This window comes from Phalacrocorax carbo, chromosome 13 (assembly GCF_963921805.1).
Source record: "Phalacrocorax carbo chromosome 13, bPhaCar2.1, whole genome shotgun sequence".
Classification (NCBI taxonomy): domain Eukaryota; kingdom Metazoa; phylum Chordata; class Aves; order Suliformes; family Phalacrocoracidae; genus Phalacrocorax; species Phalacrocorax carbo.
The window spans coordinates 12,925,080-12,948,889 of NC_087525.1; the positions used below are offsets into that span (position 1 = coordinate 12,925,080).

General features: G+C 42.9%; 1 protein-coding gene across 3 annotated transcripts in view; it reads right to left on the reverse strand.

Annotated features, from left to right (window-relative positions):
- Positions 1–23,175, reverse strand: part of NRG3 (neuregulin 3) — a 417,497-nt gene extending 394,322 nt beyond the window's left edge. For 2 of the 3 annotated variants that reach the window (XM_064464850.1, XM_064464849.1), the window contains exon 1: positions 21,480–23,175. In XM_064464850.1, coding sequence (XP_064320920.1) covers positions 21,480–22,167 — 688 coding nt within the window. In that variant the 5' untranslated portion in view covers positions 22,168–23,175. The remainder of the gene's footprint in view (positions 1–21,479) is intronic. The other variant, XM_064464847.1, reaches the window with a different exon arrangement.
- Between the last annotated feature and the right edge of the window lie 635 nt (positions 23,176–23,810).

Consider the following 23,810-nt stretch of genomic DNA (forward strand, 5'->3'; position numbering starts at 1 on the left):
AGATATGACAGCTAAAGTTAAGCAGCAAAGTGCTTAAAGTAGATTACAACTATGGGGATACTAGTAGATCCAAAACAAGGGCTGTGGCTTCCACACAAAAAGTCCTGCCTGGCAGTTACACAGTGTTTTTCACCTCCTTTTATCAATCTTTAAAAATAAAGCCATTTTATACCATGTTCGCTATTTCTATGATGACACTGGAAATGTGCTTTGGGAGTCCCAGCTACTAGTAGAGTCCAAGGCAACTACTAGTTTTAAGTTCAAATAGCAAAATGAGAACAGATTAGGGAAAAACAAATACAAAAATCAGCATAACTACAGTTTATTTTGCGCACAGGGAGGGCAGGAAACGTGAGGAAAAGAGGGTTCCTTCAGGCTCTATTTATCCAGGCATCAATGAGCATGCGTTCTGTCTGCTCAGACATGCCGGGAACACTTTCCCTCACATTCTGCAGTCAAGAAGGGAATTACTGAAGAAGAATTTGAGGATTAATCAGCGTGTTAATTGAGGTTATCTAGATCATGATAGATGGGGACAACATATTAAGCAAGTTACTATGGCAGCCAAACTCATCTGTTAAAATTAAAATTAATGGATAAACAAACTTAAATTCACTTTCTCATTGATTTTTATCCAGCTGCAGTGGACTATAAAAGAGCTATCAGGGAGAGCTATTCATTAGCTGTCAACTCAGAATGCCTTAAGAAGTAATTGCTAATCCTGCAATGATATCTCACTAAATCCTAATCTCTACAAATTGTTCTTGGAAGAAGAATTAAACTAGTCATCAAACCAGGTCTTTAATGCTTCTTAGAGTTAGCCAACCTGTAAACCATCAGAGATCATACGAGGTACTAAAACTTTTAAATCCAGTTAAAATAAATCAGTCAGGCAGATATTGTCACCAGCAGGTATACACAGCTTCCTGTGTTTCGTCTGCTGTGAAAAGAAAAACAGCACAGGAAAATGGACCATTATAATAAAAAAAAAAAACCCAACCTATTAATAGTCATAAAAATTAAGAGACTACTGTTGTGTTTCAATATTGCTTTGCAATATGATCTATTATAAAAGTGTATAAAACACTCTTATTAAGTGGTAGAGATAGAGTCATTAAAAATTCAGTGCTCATATCATTCCAAACAATAAAATAAAAAGACATCCTTTTTCTCACCATGTTAAAATCTTGTTTGTCTCACTTAGAATTACATGAAATGCAACCACTAAAATGAGTACAGCTAAACAAGTATGAAGCTGATATGAATAATAAGGTTCTAAGACTAATTTTGCATTTTAGGAAAGGAGAAAACAGTGACAGATCTTGAAAAAAATATAGAATAGGGATATTCATTTCATGGAGTAACTGTAAAAAGATTAATACCTCCTTCATATGTTGTCAAAGGAAACAATTCTTTTTGCTTCCCAGTGCCATAGAAACAGTTCACTTGAAGACTTTCAATTAGAGTTCTGGTGAGAGCAAAGAGGTAAAAATTACTGATTGCAGATAATGACCTAGAAAACTCACAGATTTTCGATTGGGACAAATGCAAAATATGATGCTTAAACAGAAATGATCAACCACACAGCACAGAAAACAAATGGCTAACAAATCATAAAAACAGTGAGACAACCAAAAAATTAAAAAAAAAAAGAAACAAGAAAGGATGCCAAAGTGACGCAAAGGGCAGGAAACGGCCTCGAGCTGCATCAGGGGAGGTTTAGGTTGGATATTAGGAAAAATTTCTTTACTGACAGAGCGGTCAGGCCCTGGCACAGGCTGCCCAGAGAGGTGGTGGAGTCACCATCCCTGGGGGTATTTAAAAGACGTGTAGTTGTGACACTTCAGGGCATGGTTTAGGAGGCCTCGGGGTGTTGGGTTGATGGTTGGACTGATGATCCCTAGAGGTCTTTTCCATCTTTATGATTCTGTGATCTATTCTACCTCTGCACCTCAGAAAGAACAACAAAAGTTGTGTCACATTAGACTTTAGAAAAACTTTCCAAAGGTAACGATTGCAAAACACTGGAATAAAAATGTCTTTGTGGAAGCTCAAAAACTGGCTAACAGGGTGTTACAAATCCTGACTGTAAGTGATCCTGCCCTGAAGAGGAAACTGAGAAGACAAGGGAAGGGACTAGTTAGTAGGTTCTGCTTTTGTGATTGCATGAATTCACAAATACTGATCTCCAAAATAGAAAGGGAGAAATATTGGGGGGGGGGGGGGGGGGGAACCAACACCCACACACACTAGAAAACTTACAAATATTTTGGCAAAAAAAATTGCAGTGGTATGACTGAAGTGAATCGATGAGGTTAGAGAAGATAAAACAAAAGTTGAAGGCTATGCACGGCCGTATGAAATGCACAGCATGGAAACTGCAAGCTTCCATCAGAGTAACTCAGAAAATAACATTTTTAGCCTAAGAAAAGCAATTGAATATAAAGCTTACACAGTAAAATAATCAAGTAGGCATACAAATTGGTTGACAAAAATAATTTTTCAACAGGCAAATAATAATAGACCCACATTTATCAAATTAGATAAACGTATTACTAGTATTCTGCATTTTCAGAGACCATTTTGGGCAAATTATTAAAGATGTTTTGAAATGAGTATACTAAAGCTTATGATGTCACAGAACCCTTTATAAATCTGTAACTACAGTTTTTAAGTTGCACCTGCTATTTGGTGAAATACATCAAGAAGCAAAGATAGGCCAATGTTTCAAATAAAGAGGAGGAATGGAGACTAAGTCCAGATGACATTTTTAACAGCGAAGATTGGTGTTGAATAGCTGGGGCTAAATACAAAAGGAATCGCTGTTTGTTCAGAATTTTTTAACAGGTTAGAACACGTCTTTAAATAAACTAATCCTGTACTTTCTATGCCTCCATTTTAACACTGTTCTGACTCATGCCCTGACATCTAAGGGACTATTTTACTTGATAGATGCTTACATTGAGTTCTCCAGAACCACTGTTAAGGCTGTATATGGCTTGTGGTGATACGTTACAACTGCATGACCATGACCAAGGAAAGTAGTCAAGTACAGGATGAAACAGAGCTTAGCTGAGTTCTCTCACCAATGTACAGTAGAAGTTTTACTGCACGTGATCTCCGAAAGCACAAATGCACTCATACAAACTGGAACACCTTACACATCTGCAAATAAAAAAGGACCCCACTATCATATTAAACAGAATATGGTGCTACCTAATATGCAATAAAATGTTCTCTTTTTAATATTCCATATTGTCCTTTTAAATACAATATTGCTCTTTCTTCTTCTAAATGTTGAGGAATGTGAACAAAGTGTAAAAAGCTTTTTCTTTCAAAAATGATGTTATTCTTCACTCAATTACCTGCTCAGGAGAAAAATAGAGCCACTACGAATTTACTGATCACAATAAAGCTTAGTTAGTACCACGTCTAAGGAATAAAGCCAGCCTATTGTATTTCTTAAAGTTCTGTTCTTAGCACATTGAAATATTCACTTAAAACATAATTTCTGGAAAACAGCACAAACATTAAATGCAGAAGTGGAAAGTGTCAAAAAGGCTTGAAATTATAAAAAAAAGTTTATATTTTCTGGGAAGTTTAAATTATTCCTTGGGAAGCAGAAATGAATCATAAAGCCCAGACAACTTATTTTTAAGTGGAAAATGGACCCCTTTTAAAATGATGGAATAACATTTTTGAAGACATCTGTCATTCAGAATACACATCCTCTCCACTCACATTTAATATTATATTAGAATTTAATAGTACCAGATAATGATCTAAAGTGAACAAAGGTCACTAAACAATTTTGCTGGATAACCATTAAAAAGTAATAACTTTTTTCTCTATTAAAGTTAGAGACCTACACCCACAAACACAAATGTCCAAAGTAAAAGTGTAGCAGTACATATATCCAAAAGAAGTTATACACAACCAAGAAGCAGTTACAGGTAAATTAAGACAGAAACGACCCCATATGTCGAGGAGAGGATAAAATGATTTAGCTTGCTATCTCAGCGATGTATTTGGTCCTCAGAAGAAAAAGCCAGTAGTCGTATACCCCATAAATTGGAAAGGAAAGGAAGGGCAGGAGGGGCAAATCCCAGGAAACCATATCAAAGCATCCTTGGAATTCGCTCCAAATGAGGATCTTGTCTTCTGAAGGAAGAAACCAACGAGAAAGTGATCCTTCATCAGAGTCAGGCTGCTCTAACTGCTGCTCAGTCAACAAATCATTCACGTAACTGGAATTACAGCTCTCAGACGTCAGGCAGAGAGATGCAAAAAAACCCCAGAAGTATCCACAGCCACCTGTGAACTGGCAGCGAGCGTGAAGGATAAGGACTTGCTTATTGGAAGGGCTGACTGCATGAATCCATCTCCTCGAGCACTGCTCGTGCAATGCTTAGGAAAATGCTGTGCTTATGCAGTACATTCATACCAAGAATGCAATTTAAGGAATCACAACACAGAATTTGGAAGATAGATCTATATTGCTATAAGAAAACATTAATTTCTGGGAGTCGTTTTATCCCCGTGTGTAACAGAAAGTACACTCTCAACGTGTAAAGATAATATAAAAATTACTCAAACACAATGATCACGTGAAAACTCTGGCAGGCACGAACTTGAACATTGTTAAAAGCTGAAAAAAAGTCTTCAAACCCTTCCTCATGAAATAAGATAAGGATAGACTCAGGGGACAGTAGATAACTTGACAACTTTCTACTGATGGATGCAAGCAAATAGAGAAAATTCTACCCCACTGTGGCCGCTTAAAAGATCACAGAACACAGTAAACAGGGAAATGGGATTGTGTTCTTATAGTCTATTATTTTGTTATTTCTAGAAGCAAATCTTCAGCAAGTTAAACACCTGTTTCTTGGAACAGCAAGAAAAAGATATCAAGCGGTCAGTTTTGACTCAGTTCTCAGAGAAAAACAGAAGCTCATTCAAAACATGATGACAGTATGATGCATCTCAGTTATGACAGAGAAGGGGGATGACAAGGAAGACAACAGCCATTACAAATAATAGGTAAAGCTTTTCAAAAGAGTCGGGAAGCTGGAAAAAAGAAAAAGGAAAGAAATTAAATGGAAGGCGGGAAAGTCTGAGAATATAAAATATAAGAATTTCAGATAACATTGTAATCTAATCCAGGGAGGTATGGAATTCTTCCTCCCCCAGAGAGAGAGAGCACAGCAAGGGAAGACAGCAAGGTAAATGACAACACAGCCTTTCAAAAGTCAAATCTAGCCCAAGCAAATTATTCAGGAAACCAAGAGAATTTTAAAAGCTATTAGGTGAAGGGAATAAATAAGGCATTTAGGTGTATCAGTCACAGGAAGGCTATGAAAGAATCAAATGTTCCACTAAAAGATCAGGCATCGATTATGGATACTGCAGCTAAAATAAATTACTTCTGTGCATTGACCTTTACCACACAACATGATGGAGAAACATCTCCTACAAACGTCATATTTCCAGTAGGAAACACTTACAGAGAAAATGAAGCACTTACACAAAAGCATCAGGAAAAGGTTCTAGAAGATGGCTTTCCAAAGCTCATTGCCCATTTCAGGGCATTTGCAGAAAAATAAAATGTAATCTGATTAAAAAAAAAAAAAAACAAAAACAAAAACAAACGCCAAACCAACCCACCAGAACAAACAGGTATCAAACTATGCCTTTGACTCCCACAAAGGTGGGCCAAGATATTCCAAATATTTCTCTCTCCGAGGAATTTCAGAAGGATTTTTTTAGACTAGAAAAGATGCATAATTCTCAAAATTAAGTACGTTTTGAATACAGAAGAGTTATTCTCTGCTTAACTGGAAGCAAGGATCAAATTAATGTGTTTCAGTTGCCTGCATCAGTATTTTTGACTCTAATACAGCAAGCGGCAGAGGAATGGAAACTGAGGCGAGACGGACGGTGCAGGGAGGGCAAGAAACAAGCAAGACACAATGCCATCATTGGACTTCCATAGTAATTACACAAGACAATGAATCCAGAATTCTTTTCTTATTAGTCAGGATTTTGAGAGACATGGCTGCCCTTTGCGATATATATTTTGAAAACTAGTATTTTGGACAAGATGATACTAAAAGAATAATAAGAATCTTGTGAGCACCATTAGGGTGAACGCCATCTCTTGGGGCACGATTCTCTGTTATTGAGACTTGTGGCAGCTTTTCAACAAGGTTCACAGGTGGTGAAGCACAGCGCGCTCAGGTGATGCTGACAATAATTGTTCATTGAACCCAAAGTGGAGAGGTAGCATGGACAAAACAAGAGGTTCAGCTGGCTAGGAAATCTTTCTATTGGGGAGATTGAAAAGATCCACCAAAATGGTTCACAATATGTAGAACTGTTTCTCTAGTTCGTATTACTTCTTTCTCTTTGGTAGTGCCACCCATCCCAGGAGAACCCCTGGGAGAAATACTCCAGGATCCTGCTGGAGAGCACAACAGGAATTGATCCCAGACTGCATCACCCGATTGTGGGCACAGCGCACCATCCTGGGGCGCTTCCCTTTTTAGCTCTTCAACAATTCACCTACTGGCAGGAGTTTTAGAATAATAAATCAGGTGTATGAGAGAGCATGCTAAATCTTCACAACACGCACAATTCCACTGGCTCTTCTGATCTCGTGAGCTTCTACATCTGTCTCTCTCACTCCCTCTGAGCACGAGACCTCTGCCCCTACCTGTACTGTCCTGTTCTCTCCAGGTATTTCTGGAAAAGCTTAACCAAACAGCAACAATGGAAGAATCGGTGCAGAACACTGAAAACAGCATTCACAGTTTCACTGCATCAGTAAAGCACAGGCAGCATAGCATGTATCAAAAGAATGAGATGAGTAAAGACAGCTTGTTAGGTTTATTGTGAACATGTCCTCCACATAACACATCACTTGGGAATAACTGTTACATGTCCCTATTTAAAAGATCCTACAGAAGCCATCAATGAAATTTCTATATAATTATTACAGTCTATGCTTTGAGAAGCAAATATAGCAGAATATATTAGATTTCATGCCTATTACAAGATTAAGCCCAAAACTACAATTAATTTTTAAAATGTGCAGTACTAAATCCTCCTTGGGTCAGATCTGGGTTTCATATAAAAATTCCAAATACGCTGAGTGAATTTTTTTTTAAGGTGTGTTTACAAAATCATCAAAAAAAAAAAAAATCACACTTTCCGCGATGCATTTCACAGTGACGGTGCACACTAGTTACACAATCAACTGCTCGTCTCTACGAGAAGTCGGTCATTTGGTAGAGTTTCATGTGGTTTACAGAGAAAGTAGCCAGGACTTTGGAGAACTGTGGGGTTTTTTTTTCCTCCTAAACTGTTTAATAAAGAGTTTGATACTTCTACCTTTTTAAATGTAAATCTTTATTAAACAATGACCTTGAAGCCTCTGGAAGTTCAGTTCTTGTAGAACTGTTTCAACCTGAAGGTGCAAAACTGTAGGACTTGGCTTTCTGAAAAACAGACACTTGTCTTGAATGGAGACTTCTGAAGGGAAATTCTAACCACCCACATCTCTCACACAATGCTCACAAAAAAATACCAGACACAAGCAGGATTGTTTGGGATACCAGGAGTTTTCCTACATTAGCTATTTGCTTCCTACTAGAGTAAGCATTGGGTCAGAATAGTCACTGAGGAGGTCTTCAGCTCTCCAGGATTAGTGCAGTAGTTGCTTAGATTGTAACTGCTGTCTTAACTTACAAAATGTGGAAATATTATCTTACTTCAACAATTTATCTCACAAACTTAATTTTTTACACTCTTTAAGACCTGAAGTTTACAGTGCAGCTTTCTTTACAAATGTCAAACGTCATTAACAAAGCTGCACTCGCAGATCCCCAAGGAAATTCCAAGACAAGGCAACCACTTCCAACTGAAATCCCCACAAAAATAATTTAGTTTCTCCTAATGGTTATCTGACTGCCAGATTGGGGTTGTCCAGTGTAGGGACCGGAGTTGGACTCGATGATCCCTGTGGGTCCCTTCCAATTCAGGACATTCTCTGATTCTATGATTCGGCCAACCAAGCACCCTGCCACATGACCACAAACTGAAATACGTGGAAAGGAAGGGGGCACACCGCTTGGAAACTTTTTTAACTTTTATGTTATTTTTAAAGCAAAGCCATCTGAAACCACAAACTTTTTTAGTGCTTTGATGTTCATGTAATGAGATTACGACATAAGTGTTACAAATCAAGATTGACAGAACCACTAAGAGTCATGCAGAATATAAAAACCCTGTCAAAAACCTTCCACACAGACACTAGCCCACTGTTCAGTTAAATGGGTGTTCCAGTCGGGCATGACTGTGCCAGACAGAGCGTGGACGTGTCCCGCATCAGGTCACATGCAGACCTTGCACTGACTTCAGTAGTAACCAACGAAGACCCACAGGTTTAATCTGCTACTATTAAAATTAACATAGCTTTAGTACTGCTTCAGCAGGGACAGGATCAGTCCCAGACAGACTACTACCTGCAGTCAACCCCATGATTGTCTGGGGAAAAGACGTCCCACCTTAGGTGCCATACACCATATACTTAGGTCATAAATAGGATGCCAAGCCCAAGCTGGTTGTTAATAGCACAGCTCCACTCATTTACTACTCCTCCTTGTTTTCAATCCATTTCATTATCCTATTTGCAACCAAAATATTCCCAGCCCTCCATTCGAAACAGCAGATTATGCCACTTGATGGCAATTAAATGTCCTAAAGGCATTAAAAAGGCTATTACCAAAACATATTTTCAAGCACCAGTATAAATCATTTCATATAGGCTTTGAAATTCGTAACGAGTGAGCCTTCAATGCGAACGTCTATGGTGGGGTCATACACCTAGGTGTTAACAAAATACTGATCTTCAGTAATAACTAATGATACTAAAACTTTCTCAAAACTACTAAGACAATCCAAATATATGAGAGTTTTAAGATGATAAACAGTTTCTCACCCACATTCAGTAAGTTTCTCCGATAGTGACATTGTTTTAAAACCCCCAAACCTAACAGCAGGATAAATAAGAAAATAGGACAGCACTTAGCAAGCTTTACACTTACCTATTTGCACTTCAAAGCTAAGCATATCAGTTCAAGTTATGAAAAACATTTTCAGTTAATTAGTTAATTAGAAAGGGGAAAAAAAAAACTTTGTTGATGTTAGAACCCTACTAATGGAAGGAGGTTGAAAAGTGAAAGGGAAATCAGTTACGTCACCTCACCAGAGACACAGAAAATGCAATTTCCAACTTCTCTCCAATTGTATTAGTTGATCTACTAGAATACCTCTCCTACAAACCTTGTCTCATTCTCCATCTGAGATCCTCTCTACTAAATATATTATTATTGTTGTTGTTAGAATAATATAATTTTTTTCCTTGGAGATCAGAATAGCTGCAGTTAATAAAAATCACCTATGAGCAAATGCAGAACAACAGACTAGGCTAAGCAAGTCACTCCATTGTAACTGTTTATTTTAAATGTTAGCTAGAGCCCACTTATTCTCACTTATCTCATTGGGTTTGGATTTGGCTAAGAATCCCACCTACTCAGAGAGCATTTTGACTCTATCTATAGAAGACTACACCATCCTGAAAGTGTTTCTTCCTTTTGATGTGAGATACGGCAACAATAACACTTCAGTTCTAAAATATAACAAGGCAGCAATATAAAACATAGTAGTTACTAAAATTCCTGATGACAACTGACTATAAAGTTAAGCTAAAAAGATTTAAATGGGGTTGTCATTATGGCAGTTTTTGGCCTAATGAATGTCCCAAATTCAAGCCTGATTCAGCTCACTGCAGGACAAAAATAAAGAATTGTGAACCAGAGTCAGTGGCTCGTTATGGTGTCGCACATAGAGCCCTGCCCTGCTCTCAGACACACCCCGTTGTTCGGGGCGGTACCTTGGCTATATTTGGAGATATGCTTTTAAATCACCTAAAAAATAAAAGCTTCCATCCCTTCCTCTTTAATACTAAAGTCTAATAGATTTCACTGTCAGAAAATTATTGAAAACGATCACACACAGAACCAATGGCACAATCAGGGATAGCAGGTACTTTCTGAAATTTAAAATAAGACTCGTTAAGTGTATTTCCATATTATTTTTGAACATTCATTATAACACCTCTCACTTCTCATCTGCGACTCTTCACCATGTCATTATTTCATAAATAAGAAAACCTGAGCTTGAGGAGAAGTGACCACTGCTGGGCTCCTAACACCCAGTAACTGCTAATCTATGGTCTGTTACCTTCACTGAGGTTCGAACAAGTTTGTGGGATGAACTGAAGGCTAATAAGCAAGCTCAAATTGTGAAAAAGAAGTCATTCTATAGCAATTGTCTACTCTAACAGCTCTACACTGTCAAAGTCATCCTTTTTCTGGTGGAAGCGGAAAGTCAAGGTAATGTCATTCAGTTGTAACAACAAAGAGCAGAGCTCCAAAGATGATGGTGCAGCACAGAAATTTATTCAAGCCTGACCACCGTCTTCACACAAAGTATCTCCATCTATGCACCGTAGGATATCCTTTTTCAATACCTAGTGGGAAAAGTTATTTTGTTCTGTAATGTAGGAAATGATTATACAAAGTAGCTAACAAAGAGGTGAAATGATGTTGAATCTCTGACACACTGTTTGGGGTTTGTTGCAGTTTTTTTTTAACATCAACTTATTTTCCATAACCCCTACTGAAATTGCATATCACATATTTAATCTAACATCCTCCTATTCCCTTTATTTATGTGTTTTGGATATCCCAACCCTCCTTTATGCAGAGCTGAAGTGAACTTAGAAGCTTTTAATTACCTCCTTGCCAATGCAGAGTTGGACCGAAATCTGGTGATAATTAGAAGAGCTTCATTATGTTTGGACTCTAAATTCTTTAACAAGCTTTAATTATTAGTTCTCAAGTAAAACATTCAGTCTAGTGCTGTCTGGGGTCTATCCTGCATCTTGCTGTGATTATTACAAAACTGCAGAGCAGCCTACAGCTCCCACTGAATACCTGGCTACATATGAGATACATTCCTCAGATTCTAACTCTACTTCATGACACAAAATATATTAAATTTATTTTTAAGTACTATTTATTAAGGAAAAAGTCCAAGAGTCTATGCTGTCATATAGATTGCATTAATAAACAGGATTACAAACCTGAAAATATTAAGACAGCGTTAGAATGTTAAGGGATGGTTGAAAAATAATCTCTAAATAATTCAAATGTAATATATTTAATTAATTAGATATAATCTTACAGTATCTTCTTAAAAGCATTTTAAAAAATAAGCTCCCTAATAAACACACACTGCTTTTAAACAGACAAAACTCTTCACAGTATGCAAATAAAACATCTCACAAGAATTACTAATCTTTTTATCACCTAGCATGCCTCATCCTCACCGTAGGACTCTACCCACAATAATCCCTTTCAGTAAGGACTTTTAGTTTAGGTCTGTCCAATACACCTCGCTTTCCACAGGTCTATAACTCACCAGCCAGGTTCATTGTTAGAATCAGGGATAAATGTATTCTTATTATTCTAAAACTTGAATAAATACCTGCTTATGCTTCCAAAATCGGCCCTGTAAACAAACCAGGAACGAGGAGCCATTACTCGGTAGCTCCACAAACTGCGTATGTCCACGTTTACATACGCACCTTGCAGCAGCCAAGCTGTGGCTGGCTACAAATCCCTTACACCTGCCAAGGCAGCAGAGGATAGCTTTCCAAATGTATGCAAACACAAGGTGTAACCAAGCCCTGTCGCGTACCCAGTTACTGAAATTCAGTAGATGCAAGTGATCTCTTTAATCTCCTATAAAATAACAATTACAGTATCAGACTCCTCTTTCTTCCCCTCTTAAACATACCACACGCTAACATTTCAGCTTCATGCATTCAGATTAAATCCAGCCATCCAAGAACTAAAACCTGTAAGAATTCCCTATTGCAGGCAGATATTTCTAAAGCCAATTTAAAATATTAAGTTACTATTCTCGCTTTTCATTTAGGACTAAGTAAGCCTCTGTAATGAATGTGCTCCAGATATGAAAAGGTATTAGAAACACTTCTTTCCCTCTGTGCTTTTGTAGAGGACAAGGCAGGCTAGTTAATGCTGACAGAGCCAAGGCAAAGGCTGTGTCTTCCCAGATCAGGCTGAACCACACTGAAGGAGCATCTTGTGCAGAAGCGCGGGACGGGTACAGCCCACCCCGCCATCTCCACCGCCCGCCCGCCACCCTTCTTCTCTAAGGCGAGGCGACATCGGTCACCAAGCGGCAAATGTTCACTTTCCCCGGTACAGATGAGCCTTCGGACTGTAAATCCTGTGACACTCGAAGTATCCTGTGAACGCTGCATTTTCTGTGTCGTTTTTAGCGTCGTTATTAGTTTCAAGGTCATAATCTTCCCAGCTAGAAGGTAATTAGTTGAGACAAAGGCGCAGCCTCCTAACAGAGCAGCTTTTGTAGGAAGAGAGCCTATGTGCACTATGGAAACCCTTTGCAGAAGAACACGGTCTAAGTTGAGTAGCAGACTGCATCATGTTTACATTGCTTTGAGATAACCAGTGAATTTAGAAGTGTGTATGTTACAAACAGCATCTAATGAGTATTTCCCCCTGTTGGATACTACAGTTTATAAATTGGTTTAGTTTGCAAGCTGTATTTTTCTAACATTTTTGACTGATAGAGACTAATTACAATCAACTTTATTACACTGAGATACGGTCTTATAAATAAGCAGCTGACCCTGTGAAATGTATCATATGCACTATTAATGTAAGTTATAAAATAAAGATTGAAATCTAAAGCCAAAAGAAAACCAAACTGCATGAGGAAAAAAAAAATCATTGCTGTATGCATTTATGCATGGCATTTTGGCTTTTTTGTTATTAAAAAAAAAAAAAAAAAAGAGGAGAGCGTTGAACTTTAACACTATGACCCTTATATAGCTGGGTCAGATTTCAGGCTAGAGACTAATGTGGTTTAGCTACTTATGAAACAATTATAAAAGTACCTCTACCCTTCTAAATCAGGAGCACTGACACTCATCAGAATAATCCCCTCAGTTCCTGAATCCCCTTCCCACTGAACCTTGGCAGTGCAAAGCCTTCATATTTCATACTGCTAAACGGCAGGAAAATCACCATACCGTTTCAGTGCAGCTTATCTCCAGGTTTCAAAGAAAAACCCTGCTTCTCTTTTGTAAATTCACCAACAGATTGAACAAGAAAATTAATTTCCTCTCCACACAACACTACTCTTTAAAAAAACACTAACAAAGCACGCCCCTTTGGAAGACAATTAATAGGTTGTTTTCAGCAAGCGTTACACAAACAATCCCAAGTCAAAACTTCTGGGATAGCTTAGTACTATTTTAATGATAACCCTCTGACCTCTCATACTGTCATTCACGGCAGGGGGATGAGGAAACAAGGACTCCCTCCATCTTTTTTTAATATTCAACAGTATTACACAGCCCCTGGGAAGGTTGGCTAGCTACAGCTCTCAGCCTCTCTGGGCACACTATTGGAAATGCTGTGTTACTATGCATTAAACTGGGAGACATAAGTAAACATTAGCATTGCACGGCGCAGAACAATCTTGCTGGTTAGCAACACTTTTTGATACAAGTTTTTTGGTTTTGTTAGAATCCTGATTATGTTTAGAAGCAGCACAGCAACTGCAGGCTAGACTGTAGGTTTTCTGCCTCCTTTGCCAACCTCGCTAGAAAAAAACCCTAGTCACTGCAGTAAAAACAGACCACCAAAGCCCTTCCAAGAGAATAACCCCATCTTATCTCAAATGCTTGCTTTACAAGTTCTGACATCAGTGAGAATAATCAGATCTGGAGAAGAGGCTATTTGCTATTAATACTAATTTAATGGTTTGCTGTTACACAGCGCTATAGCCCCTCTATCTGGTAACAAGCAGCAATCAAGGCTCAGTTTCTACCGAACTAAAATCTTGAACTTTAACAGTAATGATGCTGGGAAATTAACAATGTGAAGGTAATTTCATAGTTTTGGTTTCAGAAAATAACTAAATCTTAAAATACAACCTGCCATGTCTAATGCTTTAGAAACATTTTCTATCTATAAGCTTTAGGAAAAACTCAGTGTTGGCATATAGCTAGCTGAGGAAGTAATAGAGAGAAAAACTGTACAAAACCAGAAGTATTATTTTCTGAAATAATTAAAAAAAAATAAATGTAAAAGTCAGGCAAGGAAATAAAAGTAATGTGCAAAAAAATTCACGACCCACGTGTCTTGTGACAGTCTACAGCTAAGCAACCACAGTCCCCCAGAACATGAAGATTTTACTACAGAACATACTCCAGGCAAAGAATAAACAGGATAATGGTCTATTTTTCATGGTAGTGCTAAACACCCACAAAAGAGAAAATGCACTAATGGAAACTCTGTTCTCCTGAGCACATTTAAATAATGTTAACAACTTCTAAAAAGCAGCACTTTAAAGCTGATGTACGTTTATTTACACAGGCATGTTTTGTAAGCATTCACACTGCGATCTGAGACAGTAACAGATTTAGTCACACAGATGTTCACATAAATTGACCCTGATCCTGCAGATGCGTAACTCCATAGAAGAGAAAAGGCATCACCTGCCCACCCTAAACTCGGCCTGTATGTTTGCAACGTTGGGCCATAGAGCAATCTCATTACAAAAATATACGACTCTGAACTAATTAATTTTGCACAACCTCTACATGGAATATTATCAGGGTATTTTTTCCTCAATTCTTTGCTAACAAAGTTACAAAGTGCCTCAGGGAAAGGTCTTTCCATACAGATTAAAACACTAATTTGTTCTTCTAGAAAAGCACCTAGCACATCGCCAACAGATATGCCTTGGCAACGTGCATCTTCCCTACGAGCATAAAATAGGAGTGGGGTGGCAGGGATGGGACACGACTGTAGGGCCCTTAGAATTGGCAAGAGGTAATTCAAATTTTAAAAGGAAAAGAAATGCCATAAAACCAGCAAGTAGCAAACAAAAGGCAGATGATAAAGCAAGAAGAGGAGACTTGGCAAGCTGTTGCAAGTTTCACTTTATCTTTTTACCCAGTGAGCCTCTCTCATTTATCTGAGTTTTTCCCAAAGGTTTAATTCTTGCAGAAATACAAAAATCAAACTACTCTGAGGGAAAAAGCCTAAATCAGATTTGGACTCAAAAATCGGTTGCTAAACATGATATGAAGTGAATTATCTTCGAAGCTGACAAGTTTTTCCTCCTACAGCCAGCAGTCATCAGAACTATTCCACAAAAAAAGAAAAAAATCAGGAGTAATACGTTGCACAGAGGACCCAGAAGTCATGCACCCCTCTGTTTACACGCTATATGAGAAACACAGCTTTGGAAATGCAAAATACTGCCCTTGGAGGACAGAAAAGATGGAAGACTGGAAGAATTTTGTAGGTTTTACTTATTAAATGTCACTAGAGTAATATTGAGCATATTGATAAGGTTTCGGAAACAAACATTAAACAACTAGCGACAAGCATTTAGTAAATGTACTTTTCCCTGGCTATCACCAAATTTCACCAGCAAGAGTTGATGCAATTAGGTATTGCTTCTGTGAAAAGGACACTGAAACTTATAAATGCAGTTGCTATTTTAATTTTCCTCGTGACTGCTTTATTCATTTTTCTCCTCTTGAATGCATTTTACCAAGAGGCCCCAGAAAAAAATGTGCGATAAAAAGTAAAAACCCAGTCAAAAAGCACTGGTCCACCTCTGTGCATTTACTTTCCCTGTGTGATACCTAGAAGCCATTTGAATGCTCATCCCCTGGCTTGTCCCGGTCAGAAGTGGCCTCGCCTGGCAAGCCTGTCTGCTCAGCCCTCACAGGGAGCTACTTTCTTCTGCTGAAGATGTACTTTACTCATTGGAGTGCCTTGAGATTAGGTATGAAGGGGAAGGTAAAAATACAAAAGCAGGTTTAAGAGCTGTCCGCATTGGACATTGGAAATTTAGTTCCAAGCAATAAGAGCACACAGCCACCTTTTTAAATGACACTTCTAACCTTCACAGTATCGATCCAAGAACTAAGACCCTTAAAGTAAGAAATCATCTCCATAACACAAAGTATCTTCCTGTTCTTCCTGTGTTTTGTCTGCTCTTGTAATACAAAAAAAGGAATGTACCTATGCTTAATAGTAACAGTGATAACACATCCCTTCTGCACAGCAGAACCTGAAAGCGACTCTCAAATCAAAAGAGATGCATTTTACCTTGGCATTCAGTCCAGTCAGCTACAATGAAACCTCTGGTTTCTTTTCTGAACTACGTGGTGAGGACAAGCACCACAACCAAAGCAGCTGTCTCGCTTAGCAAAGACTGGTCCTGAACTTACTACAGGCTTTGAGGTCCAGATCCCCCTCGAAAACAGGTACTGTGCAAATACCTGTTCCTGTTTTGCATGTGTGTGCATACACACGTGCGCACAGTTAAGATGGGGATGCTGCAAACTTTTTCAAACCACAAAGAATCTCAAAAAGAAATCACCAAGCTCAGAGCCATCCAAAAGCCTCTGGGGTTTATTTATTTAGATATCTTACCGGGTACCTTCCCCTGTGCAGTTTCCAAACAAAGTCACGAGAGAAATCAGCAAAACCAAACACTAGCATGCTTTAGGTACTTCCTGAAAGCCACATGAGCTACAGAATTGAAAGATAAAGTCAAAGCCAAATCCATACCAATCCGTGTATTTACCAGGCTTTGCAGGAGGTTTCAAAGCAATGAGTCAGATGATAAATGCACTGCAACACTAGACACAATACTGTAGATAGAGACAGGTCTTTTGCTTTAATTTTTAATTTCCATTTTCTGTGGGTTTAGACAAACCACTGACATTACTTTAGCATAATACTTTACAATGAATCAATACTTTAATTTAATAATGGTATTCTGTTGTCAACATATAATATATCACATAATGTCCTTGTCTAGATGCTAAAAAAATACGCCAAATAAAATGCAAGGCTTTGCTTTTACCAGTGATCACAGGTTAAATCAATGTAATAAGAATCCTTACAGCCCCCAAAAGAATCTTCTTCAGGGTGAAAAGGCAGCATGGAGTAATTTCAGCCGTATCCCTTCCTCTCATCGTACCAGTGCTGAGAGAGCCCCCCTAGGCTACAGGATTCCAACAAACACCTCCATAAAAGGAACACAGAGGAAATATACCTGAACAGAATCAATGTACATATCTGGGAGTGGGACTTGGGTATAAACATTCCACCTCCTACTGAACTCAGCGATAACTGCGCTAGTTCCTGCAGATTACAGATGGGAAATGGGATTAACTCCAGTCATCCACCTTTATTGCAACAGATGAAGCAAGTTAAAGCTGTAAAATATGAAAAAGAAAATAACAATAACTTCCACTTTAGTGGTGTGACTAAAATTCTGTATTTATTATCTTGACAGTAGCCTTCCTGTTGACAAGTATTTAAGATGGAAAACACAAACCTAATCATGTCTGTGGTACGTTGACTCATAGTATGTGAATAGAAAGTAAGTGGGAATGAGGAAGGAGCAAATGCTTTTAGAACTCCCAGTTGTTCGCCTCAGTGTGGTTTTTTTTTTCCAATTCAACAGCTTTTGATGCATTACAAATTGATAAATAACTGACATGAATCTTAGTCAATGCTAACGGCACGTGCTTTACAGTCATACGTGCTTTACAGTCATGCGTGCTCCCCTCGATTTCAATGACAGCTCATGATCATAGTGCGGAGTGTTCACAGATACATGTCATTTGTTGGCAGAACGTTTCAGAGCTCTGGGAAGAGTAGGTCTGGTTTTACTACGGTTTGGCACCTCCCACAACACCCTCCAGTTGGTGAAAACCCCGCAGTTCCATCTAAAGTGTCATCCTTAATGTGAAAAAGATATTTGAGTCAGTGCAAAATAAAACAAACAGCTTTTACCAAAATGTCAGTGTTGGTAACAGTTCAGCTGCCAGATGCTTGTTACTTGAACCCATGCCGTGCATAACAACCGGCAGAGATATGACGAGGATAAACGACTGGACCAGAAAATCTTTAGCAGGAAATCAAAGTATACTCAGGCTGCAGCCCGGAGTCATAAAAAAAAGGTCACAATTGGACTTCACGAGCTATATCGATTAAGAGTTCTGTAACATCTCTTTCCTTGGTTACTATGCATTAGTTGAGCCCCACCTGCCTGACCTCAGTTCTCTGCATTAGCCTTCGGTCATATGAGCACAAGAGAAACCACGGTGCTATTTCATAGCCGAATTCACACAGGAATTCTTATAAGTACAGTATCTCAATTTAAAGATAATAACATTACTGAAGAACCCAGAACACCATGAAAAATGCATATTGGAAAAATCAGGGCATGACTCTTTAGAAATGAAACCAATGGCTTGATAAAAATAAAACCTCACTGCTGTGTTCCAGTCAGTTGGTTGATTTTTCTGATCTACAGGCTGGACTATCCTTCTAAATCAATGACTGATTTTTATGTTGAGCACTGGATAAAAAGGTTCACACTGAGAAGCCACAGTCCGTGCATAATCCTGAGAAACACATGCAGGCACAAGGCACAGAGCGAGGCTTGATGAGTAAGTGGCTTTTGCTTAGTCAGAACCTGAAGGATCTTCATCAAGAACTTTCAAAACAGCTAACAGATAGCTTGACTTTGAGTGAAACACAACCAAGAATTATTGTCATTATGCACACCCACAAAAAAGTGAGAGATTTCACAACATCTCCTCAGATGAATACACACACAGAGAAAAGGCTTTACCAGCGTTTACTTCAGGTGGGCAATCATCCGGCTTTCTGGAGAGATAGCTCCTGATTTGCCTTCCATTTCCCCAAGCCATATTTTGAGCCCATTTTACCGTGTTAAAACAATTAAATAAGCTGCAGCATGAACCACTAGAAATAAAGAGGGCTGCTTCTTTTCTTAAAAGCTGTGAAACGCTACACGACCTATGACTCCTGCCCACGTACGCGCCTTGCTGAGCCAGGGGATTGCACAAGGGTGGGCACTCTTTTGAAACCCGGGGCATCAGATCGGTCGTGTCTGATTTGTATTCACATGGTACAATGGGATCCATGACTTTCATTTCAATAGCAGCTGGAGCAACGGGCACAGAAGGAACATGCAGCTCAACCTGGGAAAGGAGGATGAATTTGTTTTTAAAAAAATCCCTTCCTTCCTAAGAGCTGTTAGCGGCAGATGCAGGCACTTGCTTTGGGGTCACACCACGTCAGCAGTTTGTGGCAGGATTGCATTCCTTCTCCCTCTCCCCTCCAGCGGATACTGCAGCCTCAGAGAATTTTACATGTATCCTCAGAGATGCTCAGATGTATCAGGGAAATACAGCTGTAGGCTTGAAAAAAAAATTTCCACTTGCCCTACAAATTCAAATCCTTTTTTATGTAATCTATTTAATCTCCCATTAACGATAATCTCTGCTATCAATGTGCCCAAAGAGGGTCAATTTCTGCTGGATTTGCACTTCTTGCATTTCATCCTATAACAGAGCTGTATTTAATGAGGGGAAACACCCTGCTGTAAAAGGTATTAGCAGTCTCCCTAAAACAAATAATAGTTACGAGACTCCGCAGCTGACAGGAACATTTCAAGATCGTGGGTTTTCTTCTTCCTTTGTGTGTCTTGCATGGAGTAGAGACCTGCCAGCCGAACATTATTTATTAATCAGGATATTCTTGCCTTCTATACCTTGTAAGAAGACGGCACAGAGGGGCGGAAATTGCTGTGGATTTCTCTTACATACCCAAAAGGACAGAAAGAGGAGAAAGGAAGAGATTGCAAGGGAGCATTTAGACCCCGACAGACCCCAGCTGGCAAGCCCAGGCAGCGTTTCAGACACACACGGGTCACAGCAGTTTGAAACACCATGTAACATATCTGGTTCACACACAGCTTGAAAAGAGAGACACAGGTTGAAAATCAGGCTCCCAACGCTATTTTGTTTTTAAGAAGTGCCCTCTACTGCTCCTTCCACCTAACTCAAATGGGTAGGGTTCAGCTCCACAAGGGATTTTTCCTTCTGGTACCATCTGACTTCCCCTTAGGCTGTACCTCCAGAGCCAGCAGGCTCAGACACACCTGTAAGGGACGGTTCTCTCTCAATTACTGCAGCAGACGCTGAGGAAGCGAGTTACTGCCTTGTTTGCTCTTCTGATTTAGCGATAGTTTTATTCGTAATCATTCCCAGCCACCCACCACCTGCACACCCACCCACCCACCCAGACATGTCCAATTTGCTGCTCTTCTCCCGATGTTGTCAATTCACAAGATCAGTCCGCTCTGCCTACGCTCCCTGCCCCAGGGCTCATCAGCAAATAGATTTAATAGACAAAATAAAGTTCAAATGACTCTCTAACAAAATCCGCTAGCGGAATAGCCACACATTAGCATGCAAAAGGGGAGCTGCGGGCTGTAAAAGCAATTCAGGTGGTAGATTTCAACTGAATCGATGTTCCTAGCAGAAGCAACTAAGAGTTAATGGAGGACACACGGCTTCTCGGTTCCTACACTGCATCCAAGAAAACGCAGATGACTATAATACAGTATAATTGAGCCTTTCACTAAATAGCACCGCACAGAAGTTCGTTTGGCACGGATTGCATTTGTCCTAGATAACCTTTACGAGAAGCTAAAAGTTGATGCACCCAGACTAAATAAATTGTCGGGTTTAGCCCGAATCCTTCGGTTTGTCCCCGGGAGGGTGGGAAGAGCCAGCCACCGAGCATCAATCGGGGAACTAGCCCCCTCCTCTGCTTTAAAAAAAAATAGTCGGTGACGGCAAGACGGTACTGTGGCTACACACGGGAGCCGGGAAAGCGCTTGGCTGCGGCCGCCTGTTCGCGGGGTGCCCTGTGCTCCTTCCCGGGGGAGCTGGCGGCGGCTCCGCCGGGAGCATCCTCCCGGAGCCCGCTCCCGCCTGTGTGGAAAGGCAGGCTCCCTGCCGGCGGAGGGACAGGGACGGCACGGCAGAGCCCCGCGCCTCCCGAGGACCGCTGTCCCCGCCGCCCGGGGGGGACATCGCTGCTCCCTCTCCCTCAGCCACCTCCAGCACCTCCCAAATCCCTCCCGCGGGCCAGCCGGGATGGGGAAGGTCCTGCATCTTTCCTAAACACCACAGCGAAAGCTGGTCACCTCAAATGGCTGCTCCTACCTCACCACCCATGGCAGAAGCGGGGAACTTGCCTGGGGGGCGGGACGGGGGGAGAAGTGCAAACTTCGGAGCCCTCCGGCCTCCCGCAGGGGAGCGCCGCGTCCCCCCGAGAGGCGGTGGCGGGCTCCGAGCGGGGCATCGCCCCGGGCCAACACCGGGATGTGACGGGGGGGGACCGGGGCGGGCGACCCGAGGGCGCGGGGCGGCTGCCTTCACTTACGGGTTTTGGGGGTCGTGCTGGCCTCCGGCGTGGTGGTGGTGGACTCCTGGAAGGGAGACAAGGTCCAGGACGGCGCCGAGTCGTGGACGTAGATCTTGTAGGAGGAGGTAGCGTGTGCCGCAGTGGGCCAGGCGGGCGGCGGCGGGGTGCTGGGGGCGGCGGGCGGCGGCCGGGCGGTGCCGGGGGGGCCGCTGGCGGGCGGCGCCGTGGGGGGGGCGCCGGGGTGCCGCGCCGCCGTGGGCCGCGGGCCGCTCCGCGCCGGTCCGCGGGTGCCGGGGGGCCGCGGGGGGGCCCGGCTCATCGTGGTGAGGCGGGGGCTGACGCGGCTGGGCGGCCGCGGCGTGGCGGCGGCGGTGGTCTCGGCGCCGCGGGGGGGGGCGGTGGGCTTGGAGAGGAAGAAGGGGTCCTGCCCCACGCCCTTGGCGTCCATCAGCTCGGTGGGGACGTACTCCTTGACGGAGCCCACCACGATCCACTTGAGCAGCATGAGGCTGAGCCCCAGGCCGATGAAGCCGATGAAGAGGGGTACGACGCACAGCCACGTCTGCTGCCGGTTCCAGACGATGCAGTCGCTGCAGCGCAGCTCCCGCGGCGGCCCCCCGGCCCCATCCCCGCCCGGGCCCCCCGCCGCCGCCGCCGCTCCCTCCGCCGCCCCGGGCGCCGCGGCGCCGGCAGCCCCCTCGCTCATCCTCGGGGCCGTCCGTCCGCAGCGCCGCCGCGGCCCCGGGGCATCAGCGCGCCGCGGCTGCCGGCGGCATGCGGCGAGGAGGAGGAGGAGGAGGAGGAGAGGGGAGCGCGGAGGAGCGGCGCGGAGCGGGCGGCGGGAGCGCCCCGCTCAGTCACGCCGCCGGCATGGCATGCCCCGCGCCTCCCCGCGCAGCCTCCCGCGGCCGCGCAGTCAGCGGGACGGCCGCGCCAGCCGCCGGGCGCCCTCCTCTTGCGCCGCCCGCTTCAGCCTCTTCGCTCTCCTTCTCCCTCCGCTCTCAGGTTTTTCTCTTTTTTTTTTTTTTTATTTTCCGGGTAATAAGTCGCAAGAATCAGCCTCCTCGATTTTTTTTTTTTTTTATCCCAAGCGTGCGGCTCCGGCGGCGGGCAGGCACATTCCTTCACATTGACGCTCCTTCTCGCCTCTCCTCTTTTTCCTCTCCCCTCGGGGCTGGGGGGGAAGCTTTTCTTTCCGTCTTTCCTTCCTTCCTTCCTCCCCTGCGCGCCCTCCCCCGCCCGCCCGGCCCCCGCCTAAGCCCGGCCGCGGCGCAGCAGCATCCCCCGGCCGCTCGGCGGGGAGGAGGAGGAGGAGGATGAGGAGGCGGCGGCGGGGCGCAGCGCACCCCCCGCTCCGCGGCCCCGCCGCCAACCCGCCGCCGGCGCCGGGCCAGGGAGGCCGAGCCGCGGGCGGGGCGCCGGGGGCAGGAGGCACGGCTCCGCGCAGCCCCTCCGCGCTAAGTCCGGCCCGGCATCAAAACTCCAGCGAGGGCTCCGGGGAAAAAAAAATTAAAAAAAAAAATTCCACAGACGCACAAAAAAAAAACAACCCGGAGGGGGGGGCGGCAATGACCCAGTCGGCCAAAAAAATACGGATCCGGCAAATAAATAGGCACGCAGAAAGCAGCTCCTGCCAAGCTTGCAGCTTCTGTTCGATTGTGTATTCCTATCGCAGCGCAAGGGAGGCGGGCGAGCGCGCAGAAAGTGAGGCGCCTCCCACCAAAGCCTAATGGTGGTTTCTTAATGCGCACAAGATAAATAAATGATCCAGGCAAACCCCTCGGGAGGGTGTGCGCTACGGCAAGCCGAGCCCAGGAAAGGAAAGGGAAGGAAGGGAAAGACAAGTAACGAGCCGATAGGCTGCTCTGCTCTGTGTCAAAAAAGCCATGTGTGGAGGGGGTGGCGGGGGGCGAGTGCGGGAGGGACGTGGAGAGAGCTTCGGAGAGCATTGCCGGCGAGAGGCCAGGCCTCTGGACGAGGAGGTGTTTTCCCGAGCTGATGCTATCGGATAACTAAGAGGCTGGGGAGCAGCTCTGCAGGGACCTGGGGGCTCTGGTCCATGGCAAGCTGAACACGAGCCCCCAGCGTGCCCCGGCAGCCCCGAGGGCCAGCCGTGCCCTGGGGGGCACCGAGCCCTGCATCGCAGCCGGGCGAGGGGGGGATTGTCCGGCTCTGCCCCGCGCCGGGGCGGCCTCGCCTCCAGTGCTGGGTGTAGGTTTGGGCGCTGCAGGACATCAACGATATAAAGCTACTGGAGAGTGTCCAGAGACGGGCCATGAAGTTGGGGAAGGGTTTAGAGGAGAAACCGTATGAGGAGCGCTGAAGTCCCTTGGTTTGTTCAGCCTAGAG